Raw genomic sequence first — 21,315 nt, 5'->3', positions numbered from 1 at the left:
GTCGATGTAATTCAGTACACTGACAATTCAACAGTAATCTACTCATCTGACTCAATTTCTGATTTATTACTCAAAACACAAACCGCTTTCTCCACCACTGAAGCCTGGATGTTCAGCAGCCACTTAGCTTTAAATCCAAACAAAATTAAAATCATGATTTTCACCCCATCAAAATCTACCATATCACACAAAGAAACGTTCAAAATTTATAGCCAAAACCAATCTTTAATTGAAACCATCCCACACACCAAACTCCTCACAGTATTCATAGATGAACAACTAAAATTCGATATCCACGTACAATAAAATATCAAAAGGACCCATCAAAAACTCGGCTTACTTTACAGACACAATCAATACCTAACCCCCTCATCTAGGAAAACACTTGGATCCACCTACCTTCTCCCCTCTCTTATGTATGGTTCACCTCTACTTATCAACCTCCAAGCCTCCTTAAAAGCCAAACTGGAAGCCTGCTACAACAAGATATCCAAATTCTCAACAAATTCCAAATACTCCTCCCACCACTGAAATGCACTTCACTCACTAAATTGTCTGGAACTACCAAGCTACCTCGACTACTTACAGCTTACTACCTCTCACAAACTCATCATTAAACCCTCTGACTGCCCATCCCTTAATTTCATCTTCACCTCCTACATTCCCAATAGGTCCCTTAGATCTGAAAACAAGAATTTACTCCTGGTACACAAGCTTAAACATCCTCCCGAGCAACTTATCTTCTCTTTCTCCCTAACCAAAAGTGGAATGCTCTCCCATTATCCCTCAGAACTATCCACAAGCCTGTCAATTTTAAATCATCTCTACACTCTTAACTCTCTACTACCTAGAAATGCTCTTGCTCCCAATCCTCTGCAAACATCCCCCCATAAAACTTCTTAATGTCTTACTATACTTGCCTCATTACTCAATATGTCTGCCTTGTCTCAATATATTGCCTAGTCACTCATTATATTTGCCTTTACTCCTCCTATAAAAAAAAAAAAAAAAACTTTTGCTAATTAAAAGAATGACAGTGTTTACTAATAGCTAAGTTTTAAATAAAACTTGATCTGTAAAATGTCTATGTTTGATATTCATTTGTGTACATGTTCAGTGTGTTAATGACTCATTATTTTAATTGTATAACTCTTCTTAATAATTCTACTGTTTTTGTAATGTGTAATCTTTTCTATTACTGTGAAGCTTTTCTCCCTGGATCTGCAATGAAAATGGGCTCAATATGGGCCAGTGGACTTCCCCGGTTAACAAACTGCAAATAAATAAATAAAATACACAGTTACAATAGTGCATGTACATTTCTGTTCTCTCCAGCAGAGCACACTGTGGATGCATTTCAGACACAAGCACTTTACAGATACCTTTTCAACACAAACGTCTGTACACATAAGTTTGATATGCACATTTATTTATTTAACATTTGTTAATCTGGAAAGTCCGACTTGGAACAAAGCCAATTTTCAGTGTAGGCCCAGGAAGAAATGCTCCAGGCGCATGTCTTTGTAATGTGGGAAGAAACCAGAGCACCCGGAGAAAACCCAAATGAATGTAGGAAGGACATGCAGACTCCACACAGAAGGAACTCCAGCCGAGAATCGAACCAGAGAACCTCTTGCTGTGAGGTGACAATGCTACCACTGCGCCATCCAATGACGTAGAGTTCTAATACATTTGTAACACAAGCATCTTATATAAATCATGTTGATATTCACAAATGACATATAATTATTTACAAAATTCCAGCTAGCTGTGCTGGCAGTACCTCCTTTCTTCACAGATTTGCAGCAGGAATGAATTTCATTGTGCACATAAGCAAGTCCAAATCATCCACAGTATTAACAAGAAATATGGCACTTGTTCACATCTGAGTCATTTGTACATGTGTTCGTTTGAGATGTAGTGTAATGAGTAATCACACAATCATTTATGACTACTCTTTGCAGCAATGCAGCTCTGTCTTATTTTTGTATGGGGTTCATTCGTCTCTAATCTGAGCAGTAATCTAAGACATGCAGTCTGTCAGGTATTTTGTATCATTGTCCTTAAAATGTATGAAAATATTATATGGCAATAATATACAGTTTTCAATAAATGCAGGGGAGTTTGGATATTATTGAAGAGAAACTTAGAAATGTATGCTGCTTACTTACATTTAAATGCTTGATAAATTACTTCTACACTTTGTGTTTAAGGGTTGGGAGGGTGGCCTAATGGTTAAGGTGTTTGCCTTACAAACACAAGGTGCAGGGTTGGAGTCTCACAAGGGATAATTGGCTAGGCTTAAAATGGCTCGCAAGGGCAGTTAGCCTAGTACTAATCTATGAACCTATGAACCTAAGTGAAACCTGCCTGACACACCCACTGGAGGGAAGGGAGTCTGAAATGCTGTTGTGTTTTCCTTCTCCCAAGCAGTAATCATTAACAGTTGTAATCCATTAGCAACAAACACTGAGGGAGTGCATGCACTATGCTTACATGTGCTGCATGGAGCCAAGAATTTGGGATTCAGCAATTCAAGTGAGTTCATACCTCATTTGCATCTTCACTGTGCTCACAGCCCTGAATCTATACTATAAAAAGGAAACCATGTAGCTAGGGACCCTGCAGGTGAGGAGAGTTGTATATGTGGATAACACAGAAGAAGATTGCTATTATTTTGGATTTATGTGCACAGAAAACTACTGATCGTGATAAAGTATGGTTGCATTTCTCAGTTACGTACTGGATTTGCTCACATCAGTAGGAAATATATATTACCAAATGCAACTTTTATCTGTATGCACTTCTTAGAAGTTTACTGATGGCAAAGATATTTTTGTCAGGGCATTTTACTTTCTCAGATGCACAGCCTTATTAACTTTCATCACAAGTGTTACTGTTACAGCTGTTTCTCTTTACACTCTTCTATGTTATTTCAGTGAAATGTAAATGTCCTATATTATCATTAACACAGGGATGTTAACCTTCTAAGATGGCCCATAGACACCTCTAAGGGACTGCTGGGCACAAGTAGAGGTGACTAGCAATTGCATAAAAATGACTGTTCCTTGGTATATATGTACTTGTTTTTGGGACTGTTTGTTTGAAAGTACTTATAACAATTCACTGATGTTTTATTCCTTGTTTGGTACAAACATGTCATTTGCCTGTTGTTTTGGGGGTGGGGAGCAAAGTGCCATTTCTGTGTTGGCACAATCAAAAAGTTTTTACAGAGGTTTGTTTTGCTATTGTTAGTCCTCGTTTTGTATCCAACCTTTGTTTGTCTGTGACTGATATGTTACACCCACATAACCCTTTTTTATATTTGAATAACTGAAGTTTTTTGTTTCTCCAGTGATTAATATTGAAAAAGTAATAATATGTGTTATATCTAAGCAGGACTTCTATTTATGTGATATTTATGTATGGTATCCTTCTTTTGTGTTTTATGTCACCTAGGCACCCAAGTGTCCCGATCCCCACAAACACGCCTTCAGTGACTCAGAGAATGATGCGATCATTCATGCTTTTCTGATTGAGACAGGACATGGGAATATGTTTGGGAGAATGAAAATGTGGAACAGATAGTGAACGACATCAGTGCTGTTGGGGGATGCAGTAGGACATATAATCAGGTGTGTCATAGGGCCACTGACATGATTTCATCAGCCCGGAGGAGAGCAGTTGCAGTGGCCAGTGGACATCTTCCTACAAGGGGGTGTCTGCTACAGAGCCACCACTGACACCAAATGCACAGTTCTTGTCCACTGTCAGGGATCCAGACAGCTCAGTGGAAAGTGCACAATAGCATGGGATTCATGTTGGTGCTGCTGTTTCAGTGAAGGCAAGTATGTCCCAGGAGGAGTATTCCAGGTAGACTTACATATGTCAATTTTTAAATACTTCTTATATAGTAAAATATTGAAAGCAATGGTTAAGTTGATTTAGTACATTTTTTGGGAGGGTAACTATTTATAGATTGATACAGTTAACAACATATTCTGGTTCATTATAAATGGGCTTGGGGTGGACGTGTCAAATGTTTTTGGACATATAAAGGCCAATATTTTTCCTCTTGTGTTATTGTTATTGTGATGAGGATGTCCTCACATTTTGCTTAACTTCTTCCAGGACCATCCTCCCTAGCAAGTGTGGAGCCATCTGCACATGGTAGGTCAAACATTTTCATTTCACTACTGATGAACATTTGACCATATGTGTGAGGTGGATGTCAGGACTGTGTGTGTATTGCTGTATCGTCTGTGATACTGGTACCAGTGTTACTTTGTTAGCATATATTAAACTGTAGTAGTGTAGCTATTAATTTCTTTCTTGTGTTTGTTGCTTATTATCACAGGTGATCCTGGCAGTGGAAGTGCAGGACTGTTACCACCTGATGTCAGAGTACTGGCAGACTCTGATGATGGTGGCCAAACACATGCAAAGTCGGGGGGTGTGGTGCAGAGGCTGAATCTGACAATGAGGTTGACATTCAGCCATCCCCTGTAACTACATCATACACAGACAGAAGGCTTATGCAAACCCATTCCAGTAATACCTCAGATATTGGACCACTGGAGCGTGAGAACACTTGATCAGGGTAGTGTAGTTACTGCAGCTTCTCTGTCTGTTGACTCTGGCTATAGCCAAAGTGTGGGCAAGGTGTCATGCAGAAGAGTTGTTAGGAGTGCTCAGAAGAGGCCAGCTGTCTATCTTCCATCTGTTCCTGGTGTGTCTTTCTATTCCACTTGACATATGTTTAGGGCCATCATGGAGGTGCAGACATATTCCAATAGAGCCTCCAAGGAAATGCTTAGGGTTATAGATGTGGCACAGGCTGACAAGTGTGACTACCTTCACTGTGTTGCTGACTCAATGGATTGGATGAATAACACTTTGGAATGGGTGGTGTTGGTGATGGAACATCTGCTGGGAGGTGGATGGCATCCACGTGGGTGTAGGTCAGCCACATCATCTGATGTTAGCCGATGTGGCCTTGCCTGATCACCCTCCTGTAGTAGCACTACTTCCACTGCTCTGTCAATGATTGAGGTGTCCACACCTAGACATGCCAGGTCACGGGGTCATGGTCCTGAGCGTACTTGTGAGGAGAGCTCATCCAGCATACATCAGTTACATTCAAACAGCAGCAGTGCATCTGGCCATGGGCATGGATGTGCCAGTGCAACTCCTGGCAGAGCTACTTCTTAGGGTTGGGGATGAAGACAATGAACTGTCACCTCTACCAAGCACGGCTCACACTTGTCTGACATACCAGGATGTAGAGCCTGGCTATGTTCTTACAGGCACTCACACACCAGTTTGACCTGGAATGCCTATACAGATACACACATATAACAGTTACATGGGTCATTTGTGAGGCTTAAAGCTCATTCTGTTTCACTGGCCAGTTGATAATTTATCCAAATGTCTGCCAGTTTTTCTTTCTTACTCACATGCACTCACTACCTTTTTTGTAAGCCTAGGCCTCCTGCCCCCCCCATACACAACACCCTGTACATTTGCATCCATTTGATGATAAATGAGCCATATCCTTGTTTATTATCTGTTGGCTTCAGGGAAATATGTCTTTTGTCAGATACCCAGGGTGCATAGCTGAATTAGTGCTTAGTATAACTGTTTTTGTGATGCTGTTTTGCAAACTGTAATGTTTTCTCACAGGCTTTTGTAATGTATACATCCCTCCCAAACTCTTACACCAACAAAGCTGGACCAAACCTTAAATAAAAGTGTGACAAAGGACCAGCAATGCTGAGAGTTTTTAAACATTGTGGTCTTACAAACTTAAACAGTTAATGGAATAACAGGTTTTGCATTACTATTTTTATGTTTGTTCTGATGGATATGAAGTCTGAAATTGAAATTGTGTCATTATTTTCTAATTTTACTCTTTAATGATTTACCATTACAAACATATAAGGCCAAACTGTGAAAATCAATGAAAATCTGTACTTCTTAGATATAAGGCCTAGTAGTTGATAGAGGACACATGTATTCACATAAGTCACTACTGTCACATCTTGATGTAATTGCTATAAAAATCACACACCTTACTTACTTTACCAAGTAACAGTGTGCAAGGATGTGCCATTTGTTTGGATTCTTAGACATTTATTTTTCTATTCCAGGTTCAACACTTACAGTACCTTGGAAATACAGCAGTTGCAAAATTTTAGTTCAGGGCTGACTCTGTCTGATGGTAACAGCACACAGACATTACATCGGTAACAAAAGGTTGTGAGTATTACCTGACATCAATGTCACTGTATGTATGTGCATAGGATGAAGGTTTTAGCACCTTAGGTGATGAGTGTGTGTCCTTTAGGGTTGCCTGTTGGGCAGTGCAAGACCATATTGTCACATCTATGTCTTCCTACACCACAGTGGCTGCTGGTTCCCCCTCTGACTCCTCACCTGTGTGTGGCTATGGTGACCTTGTTAGTGGTAGTAGGATGTGTGGCCCTTCCCCTTGCTATTCCTACTGAAGCTGTTTTCTTAGGGTGATGTTGTGAAGCATGGCACAGACAGTGAATATTTCAGCACATGTATGGGATTGTACTGCAGAGTTCCAGATGTAGCTAGGCACTGGAACCATGACTTTAGCAGCCCAAACACATCCTATATAATATTTCTTGTTTGAGTGTGTGCCTCATTATAGCATTCTTTAGATGGTGTGTGTGCATTTCTGATAGGCATCATCAGCCATGGTTCTAGTGCATAAACTGCATCTCCCAGTAAGTGACCCTGTGGGATCTCCCCCCCAGTAAACATGTCATACATTTGAGAGTGGTGTCAGATATGTGAGTTGTGGTAACTGCTTTGGTTGCCAGAACACACATTCAGGATGATTCCCTTAGCACTACACACAACCTGGCAGTTAATATAGTGGTAGCCCTTTCTATTTATGTACACCCTTTCCTGTTTCCCAGGTGATACTTTGAGTTCTATATGTGTACAGTCTATGGCACCCAAGACTTCAGGGTAGTGTTTTATAGGGTCAAACTCCTACATAGTTCTGTCTCTGTCCTCAGCGGAAAAATGTATATATCACTGGCATGTTCCAGCATAGCATTCAGGAATTAATGGAGGATCCTGGATGCTGATGCTTGTGACAACCCCAGCATGTCCCCTGTTGTTCTCCAGAAGGTTCCTGTAGCTAAAATTCTAAGTGCTACACATACCTTAGTCTCCATAAAAATTGGTTCCCCTTGGTTTGCCCTTGCTATCAGTTGAGGATGACAGAGGTTGCAGAGCTCCTGTAGTGTGTCTCTATCCACCCTGTAGCACTCTATAATTTCCACCTCATGCAGATTATGAAAATTTAAATGGGGTCTAAAAAACATTCTCCTTCTTGGCAATGGTATATTAGCAGTAGCAGCAGCAGAGACATGGGCCTGCTGCATATACACACGAAAAAGTGCAACAGCAGCCCCTAACATTCTTTCTGTTTAGCCTAGTTTCCATGGTTGTATTCCAATGGGTTTTGGAATTCACAGGGAAAACCAGCACTGAGTCTACACAGTTGCTTTATAGCTTGTTGAATAGCTCCTCCATCTTGGATTGGTTGATTAACATACAATTCAGTTGTTTATACAGTTATTGGCATGCCATAATGTTTACTGTGTTTGAGTGGCTCTACACCGCATGTAGTGACTCTTACTGAATACAAAATGGTGCATTTCGCTGTGACACTCACACTATTATAGCTTCTGCACCATAATCTTTTAGACTTACTTCCCTAATAAATTATTTGGACAGTGCAGTGGTGCCTCACAGCAAGAGGTTCTCTGGTTCAGTTCTTGGATGGAGTGCCTTCTCTGTGGAGTATGCATGTCTCTGTGTTCATGTGGGTTTTCTCTGGATACTCTGATTTCCTCCCACTTTACAAAGACATATGTCTGGAGTGTTTCTCCTCAGGCTTCTGCTGAAAATTGGCTTTGTTCCAAGTCGGACTTTCCCAGTAAACAAATGTCAAATAAATAAATGATATCCTGAGAACTGGTACCATCACAAACTACTTATACTTCTACACCTTTCTGTCATCTGTGATTCAGAAAAATGGGTTTCAGTCAACTGGATTTTCAGGCAACTGCTTGTCAGTCAAATTGTTTCAGCCATAAACTTTCAATCAACTGCAGTTCTATTAAGTGACAGTAAACCACTAATAACATTTAGGAAAGATAGCTAGTTGCTTTGATTTACTGTGGTACTTTATTTTTAGTTGTCTACTACCTAGTGATTAATTCTGACATCTAGCATTTTGCATTAGGCCTTATTCATGGAATTCATTATTATGCTTACTAATTCTAAGGAAAGCTTTTAAATTAAACATAAATTCAAATGTTCCCTACAAATCAAATGAGCTAGGACAAATCAAAGCAAATATGTTAATGTCACAATCGTTCTATCTAGAGCTTAAATTAGGTATCGGGAAAAATGTACAAAGCTAAAAAATTCTGTTGATGTCTTCAGCCTGCTTTTCATCTGCTATGCTGCATTAGCTGGGAACAGAGGATCTTTAAATGTTATAATACAAAAGGGCACAATTAGTAATGCCGTAAAATTGTAGCTTTTTTCTTTTTATACACTTGTCACTCACCTTCCTTGAGAACTGATCAAAGATATTGCATCCGTCGGTATTCAAGATGGCAATTGCCTGAGCAAAGTGATGCCTCTGTTGTGAAAAGAAAACAGAGAATATGAGATTGGATAATTTAAAGCATATTTGATAAAAGAAATACAGCAATCATCTTTGCATAATAAAACTGGCCTTCAATGTGCAAGCATTTTCATATTTAAAGAGTGGTCTGATAAATTATGCTTTTAGAGAAAAAGAAAAAAAACAAACTATGATTTTGTCTTGCAAGATAAGCTGGAAAATCCTGCACACTGACACAGTTCTGTAGAGATGTATAACATTTTCATGTATTTATTTATTTCATTACTTAACCAGATTCTTTCTTTCAGCAGACTCTCTGTGAATATAACAAGGATCTGAAGCAAGAAAAAGTAATGCAATTCTTTATTAAAGTTTCACAGTACGCTTCCAGTATGTAAGCAAATAAATATCGCAAAACTCATTCATCAATCACCAACTAAAATAACTTCACCAAACACTGAAAAAGCAGCCATCAAGACTGAATCATCAAAACAAACAATAAAGTGCTTTAGTTATCCTACCAGCAATACCAACATGAACCCCAACTCCAATATGAAGATGGCAAAAAGGAATCAAATATGTTGCGTAAAGGCAATCAAGTACAATAAATGCAGCACAATATTTGAACATTTATTATTCACTATATGCCTAAGGCTGCATTTCTTAGCAGAAGTTTGCCTCTGTACTTTCAAAACACAGCTCCGGATAACAGATGAGCCCTTATCTCATGCAAACGTGCTTGCTGCTTCATGAGACAATCTGCAATATCTGTCAAATCAGCAATACATTGATCAAGAAGACGTCTCAAATGTCTATAACATCCTTCCAGTGAAGTCTGATTGTGAGGCAGTCCTTCCAAATGTAAATCAGAAACATGCCAAACTATCACTGTAAATATCAGAGACAACCAAGACAGATTGAAAGACCAAGATGTAATATTATGCACTCTTTCCAAAGAACAGAAGGAAAATACAGAAACCACAGTTTCATCTTCTGAAATGTTACCCCAGCATCAAAGGCTGGCATAGAATGCAAAGCTGCAAGCTACCTGAAATCTACATTTTATTAAAAGGTGTATCTCCCCATTTAAAGATCACAGTCTAAGCAACTGAACTCTCTGCCCTGTATTCTGTGCAAGGTGAAAGAACTCCCCTTAATGGCAGTAATAGGAAAGTCTTCATTTTATCATACTCAGAGTTACAGACAATAAAATATGGAATGGTACTCCGAGTGATCATATACCTTATTTATGCTCTGCTACATCACATTATATGACCTCAGTGACTTAGATGGCACCAGTGCCATGATAAATGCCAAACTTTTACTGCAATCGTCCACAGTAATATAGCCATGAAATGAATGCAGCTGTTGGAGTCTTACCTTTCTTCAGGTATGACCCATCCACAATCCACAAGACACACATGGACAAATCCCTGATATTTTTCTGCTGTACTCCCAACCAGAATCTACAATCCTGTTTTCCCATCAGGTGCATTGATATACATGAATAGACCACTTCTCGACGGACACTCATCAGGTCTTATACTGTCAATCTGCAAGTGATGACACAGCTACCTTTGCGCACCTTTATTTTTAACCATTTTTCATCACAGCACATGGATTTCATTCATTGCAAAGCTACAGTGTTCTTCTCTGATATGACAATTAAAGCTGCATTCATGACCTCACAGGGGAAACGTGTTGAACACTTTGCACTCAGATGAACAGTCTTCAAGGCCCCATATAACTTTCATCACAGCTGAATCAGGGCTATGATGAACATGTTTCTTAGCAGCTCATCTGCGGCAGAAATAAATGCTGTCACACACTGATGTTTGCAGTCTTGACTCAATTTCACATGGCACCCCTAGTAACATGCCCCATTACTCTCATACACCCACACAAACAAGAGTCCCTCTATATTGAAGATGTCTTTATTGCATTAAAACATGGCATATCTATAGAACAAATCAAGTGTTCCGTGTGAAGTGGAAGACATGGAGTACAGAGTAACCTCTGCAGCCATATTTAGTGCACTACTGTACCCTTTTCAATGCACCCCTATTTAACCAAAAGCTGCAATGATCAGCAGACAACAAACACATCAATAGATTGCAGTGCCATGCCATGTAAAAGCCCAAGCTGCAAACTCACTCTGCTGACAATATGAATATAAGGGCTTTGCCCCCACAACCTCCTTACTTATATATACTAACTCCATGGTTGCACAACTGAACATAAACATAAGACAGTAGTTTCTGTAAAAGTTGACAATATCTCTATTGATTACATCAAAACTGAATATACACATGCTTTGATGCAGCTCAAAGTGTAGCCAACCAATACAAGTCTTCATAATAGGAGCTGCACCACACACACACACACACACACACACACACACACACACACACACACACACACACACACACACACACACACACACACACACACACACACATACACACACACACACACACACACACACTGACACATACTGACACGCGCACACAAAAACACACACACACACACACACACACACACACACACACACACACACACACACACACACACACACACACACACACACACAGCCAGATCTAGGAACTGCTAATGCCTGAAGAATTGAGAACCACTGAACTGTATTCATATTCTATGAGAAAGCACTACTTCTGATAATTAATACTATACCTCATCTGAAGGCAGTGCAATCACATTCACAGAGAAAACATAAATATATGTAAATATGTATTGTAAAAATAATGAAATGTTCAAACACAGGCGTTATGGAGTCAAATAAAATTCATCCTGCATTCAGCTATATAACACCCCAAGAAAAGTAAAAAAACAAGCAAAAGCAAAAAAGCACTTTTGTTATGAAGATTTCATATTACCTCCATGACAGATCCTTCAGAGCTATACAAAGCTGCCAATACTGATTGCTGAAAAAAGAAATAAAACATACAGAATCCAGATGTTAATAGCTCATTAGCACAATGGTTATAAACAAAAACAGGAGCATTTGTGGCCTATAAGAATTTAACTTCCAAGTCCCAGTATACAGTAAAATATATTTTTTAAATATGCTTTCATAGTAGGAATATCATACCACACATCACAATCAAAGAAACCATCTTATGCTATGTTACGAAAATCATGAGTCCCACCAACATTCTACTCTTTACTGTTCCTTCCCCCATTGGATTTCATTATTTATGTCTCCTGAGCTCGACACTTCAAATGACAAAGATCACTAATGGCTCTGGAAAATCTGCCTCACATCCAAAAACCCTTTGTACCCTAAGAGTGAGCCACAGGAATAGCAAGTGCATAAACGAAAGCAGAGATTCCAGGAGATACCCGTCCCCAGCGTGACAACAGCAGACTGCCTTCACCTCCTTGTTAGAGGAATTAACAGCTGAAAGTTTGCATTATTTATTACTATTGCTTTTAATTCTAAATTTAAGAGTTTCTATTTTTCATTTTTCTCAACTAACAAGGAATGGAAGGCAGTCTGCTATTTTCACCCTGGGGACAGCTATCTCCTCACATCTCTGCTGTAGTTTATGAGTTCTATACTTCATGCCATCTGTGGCATGAAGTATATAACTCATAAACTACAGCAGAGATAGTAAGAGAGATGGCTAGAAAGGTGCTTGGTGTGACATCTGGAAAGAGGAAGGAGGACAAGGAGACCTGGTGGTGGAATGAAGAAGTACAGGAGAGTATAAAGAGAAAGAGGTTGGCGAAGAAGAAGTGGGATTGTCAGAGAGATGAAGAAAGTAGACAAGAGTATAAGGAGATGAGGTGCATGGCAAAGAGAGAGGTGGCAAAGATTAAGGATAAGGTGTATGATGAGTTGTATAAAAGGTTGGACACTAAGGAGGGAGAAAAGAACCTGTACCGATTGGCTAGACAGAGGGACCGAGCTAGCAAAGATGTGCAGCAGGTAAGGGTGATAAAGGATAATGAGGGAAACATACTCACAAGCAAGGAGAGTGTGTTGAGCAGATGGAAAGAGTACTTTGAGGGGCTGATGAATGAAGAGAATGAGAGGGAGAGAAGGTTGGATGATGTGCGGATAGTGAATCATGAAGTGCAGTGGATTAGTAAGGAGGAAGTAAGGATAGCTATGAAGAGGATGAAGAACGGAAAGGCTGTTGGTCCAGATGACATACCTATGGAAGCATGGAGGTGTTTAGGTGAAATGGCAGTGGAGTTTATAACTAGATTTTTAATGAAATCTTGGAAAGTGAGAGGATGCCTGAGGAATGGAGAAAAAGTGTTTTGGTACCAATTTTTAAGAATAAGGGTGATGTGCAGAGCTGTAGTAACTACAGAGGGATTAAATTGATCAGTCACAGCATGAAGTTATGGGAAAGAGTAGTGGAAGCTAGGTTAAGAAGGGAAGTGATGATTAGTGATCAGCAGTATGGTTTCATGCCAGGAAAGAGCACTACAGATGTGATGTTTGCTTTGAAAGCATTGATGGAGAAGTACAGAGAAGGTCAGAAGGAGTTGCATTGTGTCTTTGTGGATTTAGAGAAAGAAAATGACAGGTTGCCTAGAGAGGAGTTGTGGTATTGTATGAGGAAGTCGGGAGTGTCAGAGAAGTATGTAAGAGTGGTACAGGATATGTACGAGGGTAGTGTGACAGCGGTGAGGTCTGCGGTGGGAGTGACGGATGCGTTTAATGTGGAGGTGGGATTACATCAAGATTCAGCTCTGAGCCCTTTCTTATTTGTAATGGTGATGGACAGGTTGACAGACGAAATCAGACAGGAGTCCCCGTGGACTATAATGTTTGCAGATGACATTGTGATCTGTAGTGAGAGTAGGGAACAGGTAGAGGAGACCCTGGAGAGGTGGAGATATGCTCTAGAGAGAAGAGGAATGAAGATCAGCAGGGCTAAGACAGAATATATGTCTGTGAATGAGCGAGAGGATAGAGGAATGTTGAGGATGCAGGGAGTAGAGGTGGTGAAGGTGGATGAGTTTAAATACTTGGGATCAACAGTTCAGAGTAATGGTGAGTGTGGAAGAGAGGTGAAAAAGAGAGTACAGGCAGGATGGAGTGGGTGGAGAAGAGTGTCAGGAGTGATTTGTGACAGACGAGTACCAGTAAGAGTGAAAGGGAAGGTCTACAAGAGGGTAGTGAGACCAGCTATGTTATATGGGTTGGAGATAGTGGCATTGACAAAAAGGCAGGAGTCAGAGCTTGACATGGCAGAGTTGAAGATGTTAAGATTTGCACTGGATGTGACGAGGATGGACAAGATTAGGAATAAGTATATTAGAGGGTCAGCCCAGGTTGGAAGGTTTGGAGACAAAGCCAAAGAGGCAAGATTACATTGGTTTGGACATGTGCTGAGGAGGGATGCAGAGTATATTGGGAAAAAGATGCTAAGGATGAAGCTGCCAGGTAACAGGAAGAGGAAGGCCTAAGATAAGGTTTATGGATGTGGTGAGAGAGGACATGCAGGTGGTTGGTGTGACAGAGCAAGATGCAGAGGACAGGAAGAAATGGAAACAGTTGATCTGCTGTGGTGACCCCTGACGGGAGCAGCCGGAAGAAGAAGAAGATACTTCATGCCATCTGTGGAAAAGTCTGCATATTATTACAGAGGCATGAACTCCTTCTTGTTCATGCAAAATGGGCAGCTGGTGAAAACGCAGTGGGCCACACGAGCTTGTTGTGCCTTAGTAATCTATAGCACCTAGAAAACATGGTTACTTTTGCACAAATAACAGTGACTTTATTTTGAACAGTCTAACAATTAGTGCAATAGACTAAAGCTCTGACTTGTTAACAAGCTGGTTCTGATCTAAGAGGGCAGGGTTTGAATCTTTCCATCTTCATTTGCTTACTGTGTGACATTGAGCATGTCACTAAACCAGACAGTGCTTTGGCACAATTGGGAATTCAGGCTAGGCTTCTTAATGGTCTCCTAGACTGCATGCCTAGCCACTACCTTCAAATGATGTAGATATGGCTAGTGTATGCTTGATCTACACCCAAGGAATGCAAAATATGAACTCCAGCATTCTCCTACCAAAGAAATGAGAAAACATAATAGTTAGTGTGCTGTCATGCTTCTATTAAGTCATTGTTTGGATAAAAATCCTGCTTTGTAGTCCTGTAAAATGTCAGACATGCTGAAGAAGTTGACTTGTTTACTGATACCTGTTCAGTGGAAGTTCTTTTGTTGTCTGCCTTTTATTCATTTCACGGGGAAGAGGGTGCAGAGGGTTATCTTCCACTTTATCAAGATCAGTTAATTAGTTTTGATTAAATAATTTTCACTGAAATGGTCTACTAATTGATCAGGATTCAACAGACCATAGCATACTATAATCATAGGTTATTAGTATGGATTACTATCTTTGACTACAAGAAAGATAAATTAAGTCTGAGGAGAACAGCTGTAGGAAGGTGTTTCCTGCAGGTATTTAAATAGTGGAAAGACCTGACAACAGTGGATAAGATATGGGGTGGTGGTGAATCAAATGTAAATTAACAGGATGGATGCAACTATGTATACAAAGCTGTGGGAGGTGAGGCAAACATCACATGTGAAGGCAGACGAAAACACAGGTGAAAGAGCAGTGTAGCATGAAGACAGAACAGTGTAGCATGAAGACAGAACAGTGTAGCATGAAGACAGAACAGTGTAGCATGAAGACAGAACAGTGTAGCATGAAGACAGAACAGTGTAGCATGGTACACATGGAACAATGTCTACTGGGTGAAAAAAAGCACTAGGTTTTTGTGTTATGTTGAGACTACCCCCAAAAAGAAATAGAAGACTGAGATATAGTTACATATATTAAAAGACTTGCATTAACATTGCAACACTGAGTAGATGAAGAGGCAGATTTACTGAAATTTTTAACAATTTGCAGATAATATAAAGCTTTCAAGTTAGAAGATAAAATAAGCAGACAGATGATCAAATCGGTAAAAAAAATAAGGAAATGAAACAAAGGGATTTATAGACATTAAGGCACAGAGTCTATGATTATCACCTTCTTCAGTGCTAAGGAAGATCTGGTTATTCACTGCCTAAGTTGTGGGTTAGACTGTATAAATGGAAGTGAGGGGATCAGACTATGGTTATTTTATATAAAGATATGTCTCAAATATAATTAGGACATTGCACACCTTTTAAATTTACCTTGATTATGGGTAGTTAGGGTAGCACGTAGAACATCTGTGACAAAGGGGGGGGGGGCAGAGAAATGTTAATGGCAAACACTGAGACATTGAAAAAGGCTTTCATCAAATAGGAGGTTAAAGAAATGGTAAACTAATTCTAAATATAGGCTTCGTTTATTAATTTATTTACATTTGTTTACTGGGAAAGTATGATTCGGCCAGAAGGCTGCTTTCAGCAGAGGCCAGGGGAGAAAAGCTCCACAGAAATATAATAATTCGATAGATCAATAGTTTACATATAGTAAGATACAAAATACCCATCATCTAGTTAGTCTAGACAAAGAAGTATTCAATACTGTTTTCTAGAAGAGAGAAGTTCAAAAAAGAAAATCACACAAGCATTTCAGCAAAGATCACTTTGAGAATAATAAAATTAGTACTCTGTGCATATTAAATAATAGTTATGAACAGATGAGATTTTGTTTATATATATATATATATATATATATATATATATATATATATATATATATATATATATATATATATATATATATATATATATATATATATATATATATATATTTTTTTATTATGAGTAGTAGTAACACTGAGGAGAAGGAGAAAATGAAATAAAGAGTGGACAATATGTTGAGAGAGTTATAGATATCTTGTCAGGTTTGGCACAGGAGCAATGCCAGTTCTTGGATACATGTTCAAATATTAGTTGTTTAAAACTGGTAGATTCAGATGTATTTTGTAGGGTGTGGGTAGAGAGTTTCATAATTCGGTTACTGGATTTGAGAATAGGACTTCACTGTGAGTGTTGTTAACTTTGTTTACTGTGAGAAAGTTTCTGTCTGCCGATCTTAGACTTCATGGGAATGAGTAGGGAACAAGTCCATTGAGGGATGGGGAACTGTCAGGATGGAAGATGATATTGTGTGTGAATTTAAGTTGGTAGAGATGGAGAAGATTGTGGGAGGTTGACATAATGGTTAGGGTATTTACCTTACAGACACAAAGTGCAGGGTTTGATTCTCACTTGGGGTTATTAGCTAGGCTTAAAATGGCCCACAAGGGCAGTTAGCCTAATACTAATCTATGAACCTGTGAACCTATAATTAGCTTGGGCCAATTTAATTTATGTAGAGCAATACAATGGTGGTTTTGTTGGGGAAGGTTGGTTGCAAAGTGGGCTATTTTGTTGAAACAAGTTTCCAATTTGGTTAAGTCAGTTTTTTTTTTAAGTTGGTAAAGAAGGGGAAAGCATAAAAGAGCATAGAGAGGAGGAAGGTTCTGGATATGGTTAGTCTGGTACTGTCAGTGAGGAATGGCTTGCTTCTGTACAGTGAGCCAAGTTTCACATGTACTTTCTTAATTCTGATGGCTAAGTGTTGGTCAAATCTGAGTTTACTGTCAATAGTCATGCCAAGGAGTTTTATATGCTCACCTGGTTGGGTGACTGTGTTGTTTGCTGAGAGAATGATGAAAGGAGGTGTGGTAGGTGATTGTTTGCCACTGATAAATAGCATTTACTGTGTATTTTTGGGGTTGAGGATTAGTTGTGATTTTCTTAGATATGTTTTGATATCATTAAAAGCCTATTGCACTACTATTTGGAGGTCTGGTAAGGTATCTGTGAGCAGATTAATGCCGCGGTGGTGCAGCAGTAGCATTGTTGCCTCATAGCAAGAGGTTCTCCCATTCGATTCTTGGCTGGAGTGCAGGGAGTGCCTTCTGTGTGGAGTCTGCATGTCCTCCCCACGGTTTGGTGGGCGTTCGAAAGACATGCGTAAATGGGTGTGCCTTCGCTGAAGGCTGAACGTCGAGCTGGCACCTTGGCGTTCATGACAATCTACTGCCAATCATTAGCAGACCGCTGTGGCAACCCCCAACTGGGAAAAGCCGAAAGACAACAACAACATCCACATACTAAACTACTTTAGCATGTGCTGTGGACGAAGCTAGATCAACAGGGAAGATGGTGAAAAGAAGGGGCCCTAGTATGGATCCTTGGGGAACTCCGACTGAGACAAGCAGAAGTGGTGAGAGTTCAGATTTCCATTGTACTGCTTGTTGTCTGTCAGAAAGATAGCTTAGGAACCAGGAGAGGGAAGTCTTTGATAGGTTTAGTGCGGCAAGGGTATTAAAGAGTTTCTGATGGGAGACAGTGTTGAATGCTTTTGACATGTCTAGGAACATTGATGCTACTTGCTGGTTTGAATTTCTGAGTTGGTTGATGGTGTTAGAGAAATTAATTAGGGCTGTGGTGGTGCTGTGTTTCAGTCTGAAACTGTGTTGGGAGGGAACGATTAGGTTGTGAGATAGCAGGTATTGTAGTAATTGAGTGTGTATACTTTTTTCTAGAATTTTTACACAGACGGAAAGGACGGCTATGGGTCTGTAATTGTTTAATTCTGTTGATGTTCCTCCTTTATGTAGAGGGGAGATATAAGAAATTTTCCATAATTTTGGGACATGTTGTTTTGCTATAGGCCTGCTTACCTGAATGGAGATAGGCAGAGCTATGGCATCAGCTGAAAGTTTGAGGTACTCATTGGGGAGTTTGTCAGCTGGTAAGCAAAAAGGTTTCATTTTTTTTCAGCATCATTCTTATCGTGTTAGTTGGGATAGGTTTGAGGTCAAAAGAGCTGTTGTTAGTATCCACATTAGGTGGAAGAGACTGTGGGGTGGAATTGTTCCTGCAACTAAGGAGAGGATGGTGTTTATAAAGGAGGTGTTGATTTGTGAGGCAATACTCACACTTTGGTTATTGGTCATTGGTTTTGGGGTTGTAGCTTTACCTGGGTGGAGAAGTGAGTTAATTGCCTGCCAGAACATTTTGGGACTGTTTTCATATATGTTTTGTATACAAGTATTATATGTTTTTTTGTCTAGTTTGAGTTTTTTTTTTTTTGATTGCAGAGCTGGTGGTATGCTAACAGAGTTTTATTGTATTGTATTGTATTATAGGTTTTGTCTCTTATTTTTTGAAGTCTAATGGTTTCTTTTGATATCCAGGGCAATCTCTTATTTTTAGCATGACATGTACGAGTTGGTGCTAAGCTATTTAGAACAGTTATAAATGTGTCATTAAAGTATGTTATGGTCTGGTCGAGTTGGAGATGGAGTGGTGTCCAGTTATATTTATTGAGCTTATATAAGAATGCTTCCTTGGAGAAGTTTTTGGTATTTCATACAACTTTGTAAACTATAGTTCTGGGTGGGATGAGCTGATGATGGATTAAGTAGGTAGGTCTGTGGTCACTTAAATTATTTGGAAGGCATCCAGAGAGATAGTTGTGGGTGGTATTGTTAATAAGTAACCACTCTAAGATAGAGTCCCTTTTGCTATGTTTATCTACTCAAGTGGGAAATTAGATAGGTTGTAAGAAACCACGTAGATTTATGAAGGTGGAGGGGTTATCAGCAAGTGTTCCAGTCTAAGTTGAAGTCGCCTGTAATAAATGGTTCCTGGGTGTAGGTTGAGGCTGTCCAGGCTATTTGTTCCTTAATGGCAGTAGGAGTATTGTTGGGGAGGTATGTAAGTGGTTATTATGTTAATATTTTTCTTTGGGTTGATTCTGAGCTGTGTTACTAGGACTTCAAAACTGTTATCATAAGGGTATTTGATGGGTAGGTAGTCTATGCTAAGGTTATTTTTGTAGAAGATTGCAACTCAGCCTCCCTTCTTCCTGATCCTGTCTAACCTGTGTACACAATAGCCTTGTGGGAGTATGTCTGTGTCTCTTAAATGGTGTTTTAACCAAGTTTCTGTTGCTATAAGAATGTCTGATAAGTATTGTGCAATGACTGCATGAAAGCCTATGTTTTTGTTAGCTAGGTTATAAGATTCCTGATAAGGATGAGAAGGTCTGAAGTTTTAATATGAGGAAGGGGTGGAATGGCAGGGATGATGGTATGTTGTGCAGTATGTGGCCTGGGATTGGGGTCTATATGACCACTATGGAGAATCTGTGGTAATACACATGTATGTTTGTGAGACAGTTTGGAGAGTATGTGAAGTTGTTTGCTGAAGTAGTTAGTGGCATTGCTGACAGGTACATGTTTGAAGTGGAAGAATGCAATAGGTGTGTGATTCTAGAGTTGGGAGAAGTTGGCAAGATAGGAGAGTGAGGAGTGGATGGTATTAGTATACTATAATGTAGGGCTATGGACATGTTATATCTGTAGGTGACTGTAGGATGTTAGGTAGTACGCAGATAGCAGTAGGGTATAGAGTGTGGGAAGGTGAAAGAGTATGGTGTGTATTCTTTCATTTGGAATGTTAGGTTAGCTGGATGGTGTGATAAAGATCTAGGGACAGAGGGGTACTGGTGTAATGTGGTTGGAGTAGAGTGATTAAGGACAGGTACAATTGAGGTGTGTGAGGTGAGAGAGGAGTGTTACAAATAGTGTACTGGTTAATTGAGGTGTGACTGGTGGACAGAGGGTAATTGCTAACTGAGAGAAGTATGGGGTAGTAGTTAGTGTTTGTGTAAGTGTAGGTGATCCAGGGGTAGGTGTGAATCGGGGTAAAGTAGAGGAGCGGAGAGAGCCCAAGCATAGCGAGGGCAAATGAAGTGGGATGACCCCCCTCAGAGACAAGTGCAAAAAAAACAATCAGTATAAGAAGTGGAAACCTTGGAGCTGTAAGATAAGTGAAAGCAGGAGAAGGCAAGGAAGAGGTAGAGGCAGGAAGGTAGGCATGTAAACAGTTGCAGAAACACTACTTTTATGGCCTTGGTGTGTAAGTAAATCAACAAAGGAAGGCAAATCTATTTGGGGACAAAATACACCAAGTAAATGGTACTAGCCTTACTTTACAGGGATTCTAGTAGGGAAGCAGATTTATTTGGGACAAGATACAGCAAGTATATTGTTTGTTACGCCACTTAGTGGTTTGCTACAAAGCTATAACTGCCTGGGGTGGGGGAGAGCCCTTTCAGGAGTGTACACTAGCAGAAACAATGTTTAAAACAATAACTAGTAAAAGTACCAAATTTGCTATTAAAAAGAATTGTAAACATCCGGTCACAATGTTAATAAATAACTATTAAAGGACCAAATTTGCTAATAATAAAAATTATAAACATCCAGTCACCTATGCAGACTTTTCTGGGGGGGGTATCCTTATTAAAAACATAGGATTCTTGGCTTAAAATAACTGTAGGGAGAAATTGGACTGTAGTAGTGGTTTTATTTGACAATGTTGCATTTGCTGGGGGGGGGGGGCTGCGATGATAAAAGCAGATGAAGTGTGCTGTAAAAACAGATAAGTGATGTTAGGAATATGGCTAGTTATTGCGAAGTGCACAACACATCAGTGAGCAGTAAAGTAAGAGGAGTGACGGTGAGCTGACTGAGTGTGGATGTGTGCTGTTAGGAGAGGTATAAAGGAACCTAGAGAGGCTGTAAGGGGATCTGTGGTGTCTGTGGAGTGAGCGTTCAATGACTGAGTGAGACAGAAGTTCAACAG

General features: G+C 39.7%; 1 protein-coding gene across 1 annotated transcript in view; it reads right to left on the bottom strand.

Annotated features, from left to right (window-relative positions):
* Positions 1–21,315, bottom strand: part of PDE2A (phosphodiesterase 2A) — a 1,720,394-nt gene that overhangs the window by 129,935 nt on the left and 1,569,144 nt on the right. Inside the window, exons 25-26 of the mRNA XM_044072778.1 lie at positions 11,572–11,619; positions 8,621–8,695 (exon numbers count right to left, since the gene is read on the bottom strand). Of these exons, the coding sequence (XP_043928713.1) occupies positions 8,621–8,695; positions 11,572–11,619 (123 nt within the window). The remainder of the gene's footprint in view (positions 1–8,620; positions 8,696–11,571; positions 11,620–21,315) is intronic.

This window comes from Protopterus annectens, chromosome 5.part1 (assembly GCF_019279795.1).
Source record: "Protopterus annectens isolate FY-2018-M chromosome 5.part1, PAN1.0, whole genome shotgun sequence".
Taxonomy (NCBI): Eukaryota; Metazoa; Chordata; order Ceratodontiformes; family Protopteridae; genus Protopterus; species Protopterus annectens.
The sequence above is the reverse complement of the archived record's forward strand: the minus strand, read 5'-3'. Positions and strand labels throughout refer to the sequence as shown.